Raw genomic sequence first — 15,533 nt, 5'->3', positions numbered from 1 at the left:
GGTATGCGTGGTGTTGGAATAAAGAATTTCAATAGGATGGAGAGGGAGGGCCTTTTCAAAATAGACTTAATATTGCAGACATATTAATTAGGATCTTTTAGTGTTTGGGAGCCAGAAACTTATCTTAAAGTTGCAGGCAGGGAGAACATACAGTTTCAAACATTGCTCAAATGATATTATCAAGGACTTAAGACACTCCCATTATATCTTATAGAATCCACATTGCCTTAATTCTCTGGCAGGCCCCTACAACATTTGAAACAATTTTTATAAGCCTCTTTTAGAACTAGAATGGAGAGGGAAGAAGTTCTTCAAAGGGATGCTGGGTAGGAAAAAATGTTATATACAATATATGCATTACGAAGAAGACAGTAAGTTTCTTGGCAAGCATTCTTGTGGTTGCCTTATCATTCATGGCCCTTAATAAAATATGCATGCAGAAATTCATTACTCATCAAGTCAGCTCCTTCAGATGGAAACTTTCACCACACCATCCCTTCCTTCTTCCCTGCCCTGCCTTTAATGTTTCCTGCACGTGCTCATTTGAGTCCCATATTTATTGTTAAGATTCCCCATTTTTGAGATACCAGTGAAATGATGTAATTGAGTCCCAAGTGAATTAGTAGCATATCTTCTTAATGATATCCAGGTGTTGGCTGTTTCTCTGATCATAGATATTTAAATTTCTTTTCCTTCTATCTTTACTCAATTATCTTTCTTTCATCTTTGATTTCTTACTGAAATACATTTCCCCAGGTTCCTCAAACCTATCCATTCAACTAGATGCAAACAGATAAGAAGTGACCAGGGTCACAATAAAGAAACTTTTTAGCAAAAACTGTAACTTATCAATTTAGCCCCAAACTCCTATTCATCTACCTATGAGCAGACAGGTTTTGTTGTTGTTGTTGTTTTGTTTTTTCGTTTGGGAGGAGTGGGGGGATGGTTTAAAAATTAAAACAGTTGCAAACATTAAAGTCCTGAGAGATTTTACTTAAAAACCTAAAATTCTAGCTTCTTTTGAAAAAGCTATATGATTAGTAACCCTGGAACCAAAGCCGTACAACTGATAAGGCTGAGCTCTAGTTCCTAAAACAGCGCACTTGCTCTCGAGTTTGTCACAGCATCACCCATTTCTTCATTTGTGATACCTTTGTCAATTGTAATCATTTCTCAGGCATGATCTACTGTGGTTACCGATTTAAGATTAGAAATCAATCCTTATAAAAGAATAGCTAATCTGTCCATATCTGTTAATATTTTCATCTTCTATGTATAGTAATAGAGTGAACTGTAGATAATTAGATTTTTTTGTAGTTTAAGCATTTTCCATGGGTTCAGTATTTGCAAATAATATATTAAATTGCAGTTTCATTAAATTTTCTTTTTTCTGTTCTGCCCTCACTTCAGCTTCTTAGAGAATGAAACATCTGCTTTCCCACCTAGAGCCATTTTCTTTACATATTTCAAAAATAATTAGTCTGTTTGTATTTTTTTTCTATTTACAGATTATACAGAGTTGGAGAAAATATCTAGATTTTTAGATATGACAGTTGGTATAGCATTACAGTGTGTAAGATTGTCTCAAAACAAAACAAAAATATAGCTGACTGCCCTAACTTTGTAGCTAAAGAAAATATTACACTGTGGGACTGGGAAATTCTCCATGCTGTTGAGTGGCATTTTACAATCAACACCTCTCCCCTTTTCAGGATATCGAATCCCTAACAGGAGGGCTGACTGGTTCTAAGGGGGCTGATCCACCGGTAAGTTAGATTCTTCCTTAAATTTAACTATTGACGAAATGAATTATGTACATACCAGATCATCAGAGTTACTTGTATACAAATTGTCATACAGGTAACTTTTTGAAATAGTTTCTTTCAAAACTTTATAGCTATTGCAGTAACTAATACAAAAATGTGAACTTGCTCTGAGGTGTCATTTAGTGTTTTAAAAAGTTTTAATACTCATAAAATTCATCTCCATACGTTGATTCTAAAAATAAGAATAAAAGTTTCATTAGTATGTGTAAACACCTTATGTCCTACTAACGGGCTACAAAAAAAGTTAAAGCTTTTTGGAACTTGAGAGTTTACCATTGTAAATAAGTGTATGATTTCAGTTGCAATATACTTTCTAGTTACTGAGAAAAAATTATTTTATCAGCCCATTTTTTTCACAGTATTGATTCTTGATATTGCTGTTTCTTTCCTGCTTTACCCAGGAAGCTTCTAGAAAATTGGAGAAAGTGCTTGAAAGTTTTAAAAGATTATCATTTTTAGGCAATAGCAAGAGATTGATAGTCTAGTATTGGAAGATTGTAGTCCTTTCTGTGATGTCTGATTTCAGAAAACATTGAGTAAAACAACATTCCTGTGATTTCATGCTTGAGGCACAAACATGAGTTCATGGTGTATATCTAAAGTAATAAAATTCAATTTATTTCAACAAACAGCCAATGCATAAATTTGTATCACTGCTTGCTTTTCACTTAGCACTGTGAGGTTTAATGTGGAACACACAGAATCCTGTGTTGTCAGTTTTTAGCTATACTTCATCTAGGCATCTAGCTGAAGTATATAACTACTTTAAGACACCACTGAAGTGTTAAAAAGATAACTTTCAATTGTAGCTCTTTCTCTCCTGTCTCACTCTCATGTGTCTCATGATGTTGTCTAATCTTCATAATGCTCCTAAAGTAGGCTAAACAACATGTTTTAGTCCTTTCCCTTCCTTTTGTTTTCATTGTCTAAATTTATGCAGGAAAAAAAATGTACTGTCTTCAGATAGCTGCTTATATTTAGTCCCTGAACCTATTATACTGCAGCATAAGACAAGATGAAATGTAAGTCAGTGTAGTAGTGTAGGTGACTGCTTATGTGATGTAATTTCATCCTGCTGCTTTGTGTTATGTTTGTGCATAGCATTCAACTTTTATTAGAAGAAAAAATTCATTTCCTTTAAAATACCTCCCTCAGTGTTCACTGATTCCTGAAAGAATCCTGCGATTAGAGATAAGTTGGTTTTAAGAGGATTTGTCCCTTGTTCAAAACTAAACTAAACTAAACACCTCTCTTCTGCTTGTGACCATAAAACTCTTACCTGCTATTTACATATTAAAATAAATTAGTTTATCATATCCTTTCAAGAAAGCAAGTTTCTAAACATGAAAGATTGAGTCAGCATAAATCCTAGTTACTGAAAGAAGCCCCTTACAGGGGAAAAAGGTCACAGAAAGGAAAGATAGTGACCTAAAGGCGAACTTAATCAACTTAATTCCCAAAAGCTAAAAGTGAACTGTATATTTGTCTGTATTTTTATACTACATGTGTGTATGTCTTTTTTTCTTTGGACATAATTTATAATATTACGAAGATATAGGTTCTCTCTTGACCATCCCTTACCATGATGATGGGTATTTTATACTGCTACCTACATTTTCTGAAATTCAATGGTAGTGCTTACTTTATAACTTTTTGTAGAGTGGAAAACATCACACAAATGTCAGAGTACATAAGAGCTAAGACAATCTAGGGTGTTAACAGTATACATACATTTAGTGTTTCCCACTGTTAAAGAGATATTGAGAGGATATTACCAAGAGCTAGGTAATAAAATCACTTTTTAATCCTTTATAAAGCTTATATAAAGTAGTCTAAGTATGAAGGTAAAATGGTAATGGTGTCTAGAGTTGCTTCAGTCATTTAAGAATAAGGCTTTGAATTAAGCTATTGTTTTTGCCCCCGTTAGAAAACTGAAAGTCAGATTAAATTATATATAACCTAAGTCCATTTGAAGTTTCATATTACTTTTTCCTTCTTTAAAAAAAGGCCTTTCTAATAGATTATCTGAATACTGTTATCCATTATCCATTTCTAAAGTTGTGTCTTTTTTATAAATGTTGACAGCGTATTACTAAACCCATTCTATGATGAAATTTTCATTGGTAAGAAATTCAAGTTCCTATAATTTTTCCTCATTGAACAGAATATATAAAGTGTTGAATGAATGGTCTCTCACAAGGATATGTAGCTGTGGAGTAATTTCTTTACCAGTATAATAGAAATATCAGATACATCTTTAAATATAAATGGCATATTTAAAAATTGAAAAATTTTCTGTGGGTGGATATAAATATTATTTCTGAAGCATTAGGAAAAAGTGAATTTTGCATTTTTTCAAATAGTAAGCATGTATAAAAAGTTGCAAATGTCAAATTTGCAAATGTCATTATAAATAAATTTGCATATCTGGTAAGAATAAATTTGAGTGACTCCAGGAATATAGTTTGCATTAATATTTTTATTATTTAATATTTTTAACAATATGTTAAGTACATTTTTTGAAAATTCAAGAAGTCTCAGTTTTAATGCTAATAATAACAGAGAATCACTCATTCATTATTTTCAGGGGCAATTCAGGAAGTTTTATAATGGCTTTCTTCTGAAAAGAATTTCAAAAAGTATGTTTTTAAATTTGTAAACTGGAAATCAGTTGCTGCTACAAATAGAACTTGCAGATTTTTCTAAATCACATAGTTATCTTAGAAAATAAACCCTTCTGTCATTAAGAAAAATATGGCCCATTATGTTAACTTAAAATTGTCTTTGAAAATTTGTATCAAAGATATTCTACATTCTGCATATATTTTTCATTCATAAAAATTATATCACAGATTAACCTCCAGTGTAAAAACATAACATGTATTTACATATAAAAATAAAAAGGAAATAGATAATTAAAATCTAAAGGGTAAAATATCATTATTAAGTGCTTTTTTAATATACCATTTTTCTATAGTATTTTAAATTTAAAATATTACCATTATTAAAAATGAAGAGCTTGTGAAATGTATAGGTGTCAGGGATATCCCTCATTATCAAGTTGTCAGGTCATCAGGCCGGCCATTAGGAAGGCCAGGGTAAGGTCTAGGTAACTCAGTTTCTGATAGCCAAGGGGATTTTAGATGCTGAAAAACAGGTATAAAGCATGAATAGTTATACTGCTATACCAGCTGAACCTGGTATCTGGAGAGCTGTGGATATGCAGGTCCATGTGGTACCAGTAGTGTGACAGATCACTGTCCTGTTTTGAGCCCATGAGCTGGTGACATAGAGGATTTGGAACCTCAGCCTGGAGCCAGGATTCGTCCCAGACTGCGAGCTAGGTCTAAGTCTGCAGGTGGGTTTTAGTAGCTCAGCTGGCTTGGCCACAAAAGTTAAGTTTCGTGATATAGATCTAAACAGACTAATGTATACAATGAGGGGAGTTTCTCTTTGTCATTTGGTTTAAGAAACTTTCTGATTATTTATAAACTGATATAAACTAGCTAGTTACTTTCCTATTATTTCTGATTCTTTTTGAGGGTTACTATGGACAAAATCTAATAAAGAGTAATGTGGGACAAACCCTAGACTATATGAAACAAATTACTGAACACACTGGTCAAGTGTCGAAGTGTCCTGATAGTTCACAGTTCTATTATCAGTGTTTGAATCAAGTCCACCTCATTGCCTCATCCAGGACTTACAGCAAGAATGCCACTGGGGCTATTCAGTTCCTCCCTTGTTTTTCTTTCTATTTGTTACCCCGGAGTGAGAAGCTCTATAAATTTGCTTCCTACACAACTTAGGATTTTAATTGTTCTAAGTTTCCGTTATTCAAATGCTAATGGTTCTCTTTATTTCTAGAGTGTGATGAATAAGTGAGTATGCATCTAATTGGTATCCTTGGGCTTGATATGCACACTGTCCTGAACATTCTCCAGCTCTATTAATTCTTTCCCCACTGAGGAACCAGAATTGTACATTCCATGTTTTTGTACTTTCTGTTCTCATTTTAATGGTCTTCCTGATGGTTCTTAGCAATTTGAGTAAACACTCCACAGAATTTAAAACAAATTCAATTTCCTGAGGGTGCTATTTAGACCAGGTTATATATTTTTCATATTGTAGATAGCATTAAAATTTTAAAGTCTCCAAAACTGATCTTAATTTGATTATTCAAAAAATGCCAATGTTCTACTCACTTGCTTCAAAAGATAAGGGAATAAAATATGTGAGTCTGAATTTTTATCTAATTTCATTTCTTTCAGCCTGAATGTTATATTGCTCTATTACTAACTTTCATTCTCATATTTGTTTAGTCAGAATTCAGTGTATATTTGAGTGTATGCTGTTTGCTAGACATTTGTTTAGGTTTTGGGAATACAGTCGTAAACAATTCACAGTTTCTTATTTCAGAATCTTACAATATAGTGGAGTAGACAGGTTGGTAAAAACTAATTACAATATAATGTAAGCACAGGATGGAATGAAAATAAGAGGATCACGTAATCCAATTGATGGGAGTAAAAAGGGGCTAGAGGATCAAGGAGGGCAAATAAAAGAAAATAATATCTAATTGTAGAATGAGTTGAAGTTTGCCAACTGAGAAACATGGAACATGGAATTTTAAGTAAGGAAATACTATATGCATAAGTTAAAAATTAGAAAATAACTTACAGTGGCTAGAGTGTGAAATAAGCTGAAGGATGGGAGGTAGTGGTGAGATAGAAGGTAAAAGATTAATCCAGGGCAAGAAGTAATTCCATGGAAAAAAATTGTACTCTATACTAAAGAACATGAGGACCCATTAAAGTCTTTAAACAGGAGAGTCACTTTATCAGCTCTGTCCTCTAGAAACATTTTTCTGACTCTAGTGGAGAGTGATTTAGAGAAACGACTAAGCAGGAAAACCATTGAAAAAGGCTCTTGCAGTCATCCAAAGGAGGGATGACAAAAATGATAATGGTGATTTTTTTTTTGTCTGTCCTACTATATTATAAAACTAATTGAGGCAATGTCTCAGGGGAAAGTCAACATTTTATTTTGTTTAAAACAATAAATTTTTAGTATGAGCCTATCAAGTGACAGTGAGAATGGAGAGGAATAAACTGATTCATGAGCTATTAAGGACTTAGTGAACACACAAGAATAAGTGGTTGTTTGGAGGAAGGAGAATAAAACTTATTGAAGAGTCAAGGATGATTTTGAACTTTCTAATTTGGCAATTGAATGGATAAAGGTACCATACATAGAGACAAGAATCCCATGAGGTAGAGCATTTCTGGAGGGGGGATATTGAGTTCAGTTTTGGACACATTAAATTGAGGTGACAGAGTTTGGAATATATGAATGATTTTGGAATTTAAAGGTTAGATATCATTTATAGCCATTAATTTGAACATGTAGAATAGTTAATTGACACTGTTGGAGCTGATGAAATCATTCCAAAAAAATGTATTCTGAATGAGAAGATAAGAGTTCAGAATAAACCCCTGAGGAAGAAAAGCATTTAAAGGTCAGAGGAAAGGGAAAGGGAAAATTAAGAGGAAGAGTATTTCTCAAAAAAGATAAAACAGGTTGGTTACAGGAAAGAATACCAGGAAAGTTTGTAATCACGAATGCCAAGGTCAAGAGAGGGTGGTGAAAAGGGTTATTAGCAGTTTCAGGATGTTGAGAGTTCAACAACAGAGTGCCCCACTGAAATTTAGCAACAAGAGGATAAAGGGTGGTCTAGGTGAGAATAATTTTAGTGGAGTAATTCAGGTAGAATCAAGTTTCCAGTGGCCTAAGAAATTAAATGGAAGGTAAGAATTGGATTCAGTGGCTAAGGAAACAATTTCTAAGTGTTTAATTATGAAGGAAGTGAAAAGAAATAATAGCCAATATAAGCGATGAGGCTGAGAGACAATTATTTTAAGGAGAGAAAATTTGAGTGTGTTGAAACATACGGAAAGCACATAGAGAGGGAAAAGAATTTACTGAGGAAAGAGAAGTTAATTAATAGGTCATTGGATGAAGCAGAAAAAGATGGACTCCAGAACATGTTACACAGAAAGAGAAATGTCGCTTCAGATGTGAAATGGAAGTAGGAAAAAAGAATGGAAACTGATGCAAACATTTTTGTAGGTGGGGATCTTAAAAAGTTGCAAGAGTTTCCATTTAATCGTTTCTGTTTTCCCCACAAAGTTAAAAAGACCTAATTAGCTGACAGTAGTGGGGAGATGATGGGTTAAGATATTTCAGGAATATAGAGAAGATGCATCTAGCCATTATGGATTGTGGGAGAATTAGGTAGACCATAGATGGATTAGTGGAAAGTGTTGGGGTACACTTGTAGGCAGTGAATTTGTAGTGGTTATAAATAAACTCAAAGGTGTGTTTTCTTTTCCTCCAACAGTGCTCTGTAGCCCAGGTATGGGCGGGGGTGGGGGGGATGCCTACAGTCATTTTAATTTCAGGCTGTGGTTCTGCCAGTCAATTACTGTGGAAGGCCAATGGAGCAAGATAATTGAGAATATTAGCAAGAATGTCATAAAGTCTAAGCTGAATAAGAATTTCAGTGAAGGTAGGAAGGGATTGATGAAGCAGAGTATTCAGGGTCTCAATAAATTTGAAAAACAGGGTGTAGGAAGAGGGATACAGAATTGTGGTGAGAGGGTAAAATGCTTGATTTAAGCATTTTAGGACCAAAACATTCCCAGGTGCTGGTAAGACCCAAGTTGTGGTCATGGAAATGGATGAAGTACAGAGGGAATGAAGCTCATTGGAACTGATGACATCAAGGAACTGAGAGGCCAGTTGGATGGATTATCTATGTGGACCCTGCAGTCTTTTCTACCTATATTTACTCCCTTGATAATCCTAGCCTGTTTTACAGCTTAAGTGCCATCTAGACACTGATAACTGAATAATTTACATCTCTAGACTGGATCACTCCCCTGAACTTCAGACTTGTATATCCAACTAAATATTTGACATGTCTACTTGTATATCCAATATGAATTTAAAGCATAACAAATTAAAAACTGAGCTTCTGGTCTTTGTCACTCTCCACAAACCTCCTGCAGTTTCCCACCTATCAATTAATGGCAATTTCATGCACTATTTACAAAGTTAAAGCCTTAGAGTCATCCTATGAGTTCTGTCTTCATAATTTGTTGATAATTTAACCAATTTTCAGAAACACCGTACAAAATTACCACCTTGATCAGAACCACCATCCTTTTCATATGTCCTTTTTCAGTGAACCAAGCAGGATAAATTTCTTAAAATATGAGTCAGATCATGTCACATCAAGGCTTAAATCATCATTGGCTTCCCATCAGAATAAAATCCCCAAAGCCCATGGAGTGGTTTCTAAGATGCTTCATGACTTCTCACCTTACAATTCCTCTAGGAACTCATCTCATACCTTCCTTCCCATAGTTCATTCCAACTTGATATCCCTTTACCTGGGTATGCTGTTGCTATTATTCCTTCTGCTTACCATACTGTCTCCACAGATAGCCCCTAAACCTACTCTCTCACTTTCCTTGGGTCTTTTGTTCAAATGCTAATTTATCAGAAAGATCATCCAATATTCTTTTCTCTGGCCCTATGTGTTTATTGTTTGTTTTCTTCTACTATAATATAAACTCCATATAGTCAGAGGCATTGTCTCTTTTGTTCACTATTATATTCCAAAGGTCTAGAATAATACTGTTATGTGAGTTCCTCAGTGTATATTTGCTGAATGAGTAAGAACAAATACTGTCAAACACATGATTTATATGATCATATTTGTGTACTTAATATATTGATAAGAACTCTAGCAGAATACCTTATGGAGAAAGGGATTGAGGCTGTTATAATAATTCTGGAATGAGATTACACGAGTGTACTTCACATTATGGTAGTGGTAGCAAGAATTAAAATAGCAGAGAATAAAAACCTTACAAAGGCAGTATTAATAGAATCTTCCGGTGGGAAAAGAAATAGGACTCAAGGATAACTACAAATATTGGCCACTGGGAAAAATAACAGCAGTGCAAAAATCATAAGGATATATTTGGATACTGAATATCTTATTTATTTATCTTGTTTAATATCATTAAATATAATCCCTTTGAAAGCAGAAATTTCTGCCTGGTTTATAACTACACTCCAACAAACAAATGAATGAAGAAGAGGAATTTAATAGGTCTTCAGATGGAACAAATGGAAACCAAGTATTGAAAATTTCAATAAATAAGAAAGTAAAAGATGTGAAGTGGAACTTCCATTGTGGATTCAAAATTTTACTTAGAGCCTCAAAGCATAGTACCATTGGTGATAAGCATCTCTGCATTTCATGAAGAAGTGCTAAACATACCCACAGACTTACTAGTTAATAATTACAGTAGTATCAGTCCTGCCACTGTGAATCACCACCTTTAGCCTCTCTAAGTGAAAACCAGAAAGGACTCATTCGCAGAATTTCAGCCGGTAAGAAGTAATGCAGGGTTTTTACTCTCATGAAGAAGAGAAGGGTGTCCTTCTCCTAAGCTAAATGGGAGTGGACCCAAAGGAATGACTCATAGAAGAAGGCAGTGTTATCTCTGTGTTTAGATTTTATTCAACAGCTATCTCAGCGGGCAATTCCATGGAATATATGTAAGGCAAGGGGAGAAGGAAATTAATGTGTATCCCTTAGAGTTTGAAGATATACACATAACAACTGAATCAAATGTTTGCTTCCTATGTGCCGGTGTGGATAGGAGATAGGGAAGAAACGAATCAATAACTTCATTTTAATTATTTAACTTATCAATATTTTTAACTAGTCAGCTAGTCAGAATAGGTACTTAAAATATTGAAGTCATGAATATGTAGCCAAAATAATGAAAGATAGTTCGTATGCAGGAATTTTGTCGTGAGAGAAATGTAATGCTTTGTATATATGATACCAAAAGATTTCTGTGTTAGGTAATTTCCTATTCATTAATGCATTACTGATTAGACCTATATAAGCATCTGTATTTCAACACAAGCTACTTATTTAGAGGGCACATTTGAACATGGTTTCCTATATTCAAACATTTATATCATGTTTAATATGAAAGTGAGCAAAGAGATATGAATTATAGACTAACATCTAAAAGTTGGGTTAGAATAACACTGAATGAGGAAGCACTTTTGAGATCTCTCAGCATATTGTTTCACTGGTGATTAATGTGTTAAGAAACATTTTAGAAATGATTTTTTCCAGAATAGGAGAAGTTATTTGGGAAGCTTAAAACAACTTCTTGCTAGAAATAAGGGTCTTAGTTGTTACTTACTATTAATTTCTCATCAATCTATAAGAATAAAGGTACTTGAAATTTTTTTGAGGGAAAAGCAATATATTAATGAAAAAGGACATAATAAGTAAAATAAATTAGGAACTTGCATTATTGCAAAGATATATTATTTTTGTTAATAATAATAAAACAATAAACTATATATTAATATATACTCAGTTTTCTAATCATATAAAGTTTAATATGAATCATTTTAATTTACCTATCTTTGTTCCTCAAAATCCCTATTGCAGTTCTGTCCAAAATAGTAATATTATTTCAATTACAGACATTGTAAATACTTGTATTTTATTCTTTTCCTATCTTTTCTATTTCTCTTTATTTTTATTGTACATAAATTTATTTGTACATATGTGTGTATTTATATATAGCATATATAAGCACATTTAAGTATATATATATAAATATATATAATATATATAAACATACATATTTATATATATTTCTTTTTTTTAATTTTAATATGTATTTTCTCCTACAAAAAATGGGATTTTTTTTAGTTTCTTGACTAAACAAGAGGCTGGTTTCTAATTAGACTGCTCTTATCCAACATAATAAAGTGGGACTATTTTTATTCTTGATATTCATCTTATTCATCTTATTCAAAGATGCTTATAATTTTGGATGTTTATTTGAAAGACAGATGGATGAATACAGCTTTATACATGTAATTGCTCATTAAAATGTGAAAAATATAAAGTAAGAATAAAAGTTTATTTAGGAAACATATTTGTAATGCTACTGTGTATGCAGTACTATTCTGGGACTTTAGAGAAAATGAAAGATATCAATTCAGTGCTATAGATTTTTGCACTCTAACTGGTTACCAATTGTTTCTTTTAAAAACATGATTGATAAGTGTAAAACAATGGTACATAGATAAATACTTTTGTGTTATATGGAAATAATCACAGTAAGTGTGTTTAGGGGGGATTTTTTGGAAGACTTGTTTTGAGAGGTGAATGTTGAACCAGATGTTGAAGATCTAATTTGCATTAAGCTAAAATCTTTATTTTGGATGGAAGGAATTAAGGGTCTTTCGTATCCAAAAGTAGTTCAACTCTATAGACTTTAGCAACTCATAAAACTGGCTATTGCAACTTATTTATAGTACATCAGTTTAAATTTAATTGCTGAAGTTTAGAGTATAAAATTAAACCTGGTCTTGGGGTACTTTTTTAAAAGTATATGTGAGTTATTTTTTTCTAGGAAGCCCCAGACACCCTCCAGGGGCCTCTGCAGCTTAATGGCTAAACACCTGTTCAGCCTCAATGAGATTAGACTATGGGCCAATTCTTATTTGGCCATTCCAGAAAAGAGTCATGATTGCACCCAGCTGGCCCTCTAAGAAGGAGGGTCTGATGAGCCACTCCTGCATAGCCTGAGGCAGTAGAATTTGCACAGATTTAGGGCTGCTGCTATTGCTTTTCCAGGGATCCCAGTGAGGTGATGCACTACCTCGTTTGGCAAAATGAGAAAGGAGCTAGTTTTCTGATGATTTGCCCCATTCTACCACTGGTATTCATCAAATGTTGGCTGGAGAAACTGCACACTTCTGTGGCTCCCCTATTTCCTCATTAGGCTTCCAGAGGAGGCAGCATTGAGGCTTACTTGTCCTTCTAGCCCTGCCTAGGAACTTGTGTTGCCATGTGAAGGAACTTACCTGGAAGGAAAACAACTTATTCTAACTACCTTTCAGGAACTACATTGTCTTTTTCAAATGCACACTCAGGGAAACATGAATCAGCAAAATGTGAATGCTGAAATTACATGCATATTCTCTTTTTTCACTTAACATTAATTATAACCACTACAGGCACTTTAAAAAGGAATCTGATTATATATTCATAACAAAGTTATTATTTTGCAAAATTATTATTTTCAGTTGAAATCTGTGTTGTTTCAAGAACACCACATAATAGGAATATGCCTTATGATAGGCTATTAAATTATTTTTCAAAAGATATTTGAGAATAGGCTATTAAATTATTTTTCAAAAGATATTTGAATATACTTATTTATAAGTATAGGCTATTAAATTAGTTTTCAAAAGATATTATTCAAAAGATATTTGAATTCAAATATCTTTTGAAAAATAATTTAATAGCCTCTACTTATATATATACTTATAAAATTATAAGTGTTATAGGAAATATACTTATAAAATTATAATAAATGTTATAGGAAAAGTAGAAGAGTTATAATATTAAAAATTTAATATTTGGCTAAAAATGTTCATCAAAGTCCCTGGAAAGTTGCAAAATCATCTTTTGGCTATATAGCAAATTCTCCAGATATCTTATATTTTACTCATAGGAACAATTTATATTTTTATTGGAGTATGGTGGAAAGTTTTGTGGTAATGCTAGTTATTTTTTCTATTTTTCCTTTTCTTCATCATAGATTAAAATGAGTCATCCACATGAGTGACTATTTTTCTTCTATGGACAAGCTTTTTGAAAAAAAAAAATTAAAAATCTTGGTATTCATATCCAGAAACACTGGGTTTCATTTAATTTACATTACCATTCTCTAAAAGGCCAGGAAATTCACTAAAATTTGATATTACAACCAACATCATTATTTTAACTTTTAAATAAGTGTATATAAGTAATTGTATTAAATATAAGTGGAAGTAATTGCATTAAATATAAGTGGAAAAAATAGTCAATGTGAAATAAAGACTGTCTGAATGCATTTTTTTTTTTTTTTTTGCGGAACGTGGGCCTCTCACTGCTGTGGCCTCTCCCGTTGCAGAGCACAGGCTCTGGACGCGGAGGCTCAGCGGCCATGGCTCACGGGCCCAGCCGCTCCGCGGCGTGTGGGATCTTCCCGGACCGGGGCACGAACCCGTGTCCCCTGCATCGGCAGGCGGACTCTCAACCACTGTGCTACCAGGGAAGCCCTGAATGAATTTTTTTAAACTACGTGTAGTTTATAAAAGAAATCTAAAATATGGTAATAAAGGTTGAAACTAAAATGACAGAAAAGATATACCATATAATACTAGGTAACAAAATAAAGCAGATGCAGCTATATTAATATCAGAAAGTGCAGTCTTTCATAAAAAATAGTAAATATAAAAAGAGAGATACTTAAATATAAAAAATGGTATACCAGGGGGCTTCCCTGGTGGTGCAGTGGTTGAGAGTTTGCCTGCCGATGCAGGGGGCACGAACCCGTGTCCGGGAAGATCCCACATGCCACGGAGCGGCTGGGCCCGTGAGCCATGGCCGCTGACCCTGTGCGTCCGGAGCCTGTGCTCCACAACGGGAGAGGCCCGCGTACCGCAAAAAAAAAAAAAAAAAAAAGGTATACCAGGAAAGTAGAAATTTTATATGCTTATGTACCTAATAACAAACACTCAAAATATAGAGAACAAAAGTTAGCAGAAATAAAAAGAGAATTAAAATGCCCTTTGTCATGGTGGAATATTATAACACTTCTTTCAGTACCTGACTGAACAAGAAAATAAAATCTGTAAAGATAATGATAATATGAGCAATGTGATAAACAAGATTGTCTTCAGTGATATATAGAGAATCTTGCATTTTATTTCCCAAAATTGACCAAATGTGGATCATACAGGAAAACTCAACAAATTTCAAAGAATTGAAATCATACAGAATATGTTCTCTTACAATAGCAGAATTCAGCTAGAAATTGATACAAAAAATGAAATTAAAAAATGATAAATAGAAAGTACTTAAGTTTTTGGAAAGTATGCTCTGTGCTTCTAATTAACTCGTTGGTCAGAGAATTCAAACTAAAAATAGGAAAAAAATGTTGAATTTAGTGATATTAGAGTACTACATATTGAAACATATTAGGAGGTAAAGCCCCACTTAGAAATTTATATCATTATTATATGTTAGAAAAAATAAAGGCCAAAAATCAATGATCTAAGCATTATCTCAAGAAGCTAGGAAATAAAAGAGCAAATAAAACCTAGGGTATATAGAAAGAAGGCAAAAATGAAGCTAGCAGCAAAAATTAATAAGGTAAAAATATTTAAATAAACACACCATTGTAAAGCAATTATACCCCAATAAAGATGTTAAAAAATAAAATAAATAAATAAAATGGAATATAAAATAAAAAATATATATATTTAAATAGAGTATAAACAAAGCTAAACGTTGTTTTTTTTTTAAAATTAACTGATAATTCTTTGGTGGGTTGGTAAAGTTCAAAATAATGAGGCTATTTTGAGCACAATTTATGCTGATGAATTTGAAACTGTAGATGAAATGAGAAAATTCCTAGGAAAACACGTCTTAAACCATGTTAACCCAAGAAATTAAAAAGTGCCAATAATACTTCACATGAAAGAAATGGAATCATCAATTAAAAAATCTTTTCACAAAGAAAAATCCAGGGCCAGATG

The 15,533-nt window shown here is 33.1% G+C and overlaps 1 protein-coding gene across 4 annotated transcripts in view; it reads left to right on the top strand.

Moving 5' to 3' along the window:
• The window catches only part of PPFIA2 (PPFI scaffold protein A2), a 473,386-nt gene that overhangs the window by 83,067 nt on the left and 374,786 nt on the right, over positions 1-15,533 (top strand). For all 4 annotated transcript variants that reach the window (XM_027107099.1, XM_027107100.1, XM_027107097.1 and 1 more), the window contains exon 3: positions 1,713-1,766. In XM_027107099.1, coding sequence (XP_026962900.1) covers positions 1,713-1,766 — 54 coding nt within the window. The remainder of the gene's footprint in view (positions 1-1,712; positions 1,767-15,533) is intronic.

The sequence above is a fragment of the Aethalodelphis obliquidens genome, unplaced genomic scaffold (genome assembly GCF_003676395.1).
Source record: "Aethalodelphis obliquidens isolate GAN/ISIS:26980383/991018 unplaced genomic scaffold, ASM367639v1 scaffold8, whole genome shotgun sequence".
Classification (NCBI taxonomy): Eukaryota; Metazoa; Chordata; class Mammalia; order Artiodactyla; family Delphinidae; genus Aethalodelphis; species Aethalodelphis obliquidens.
This window is presented reverse-complemented; position numbering and strand designations above follow the sequence as displayed.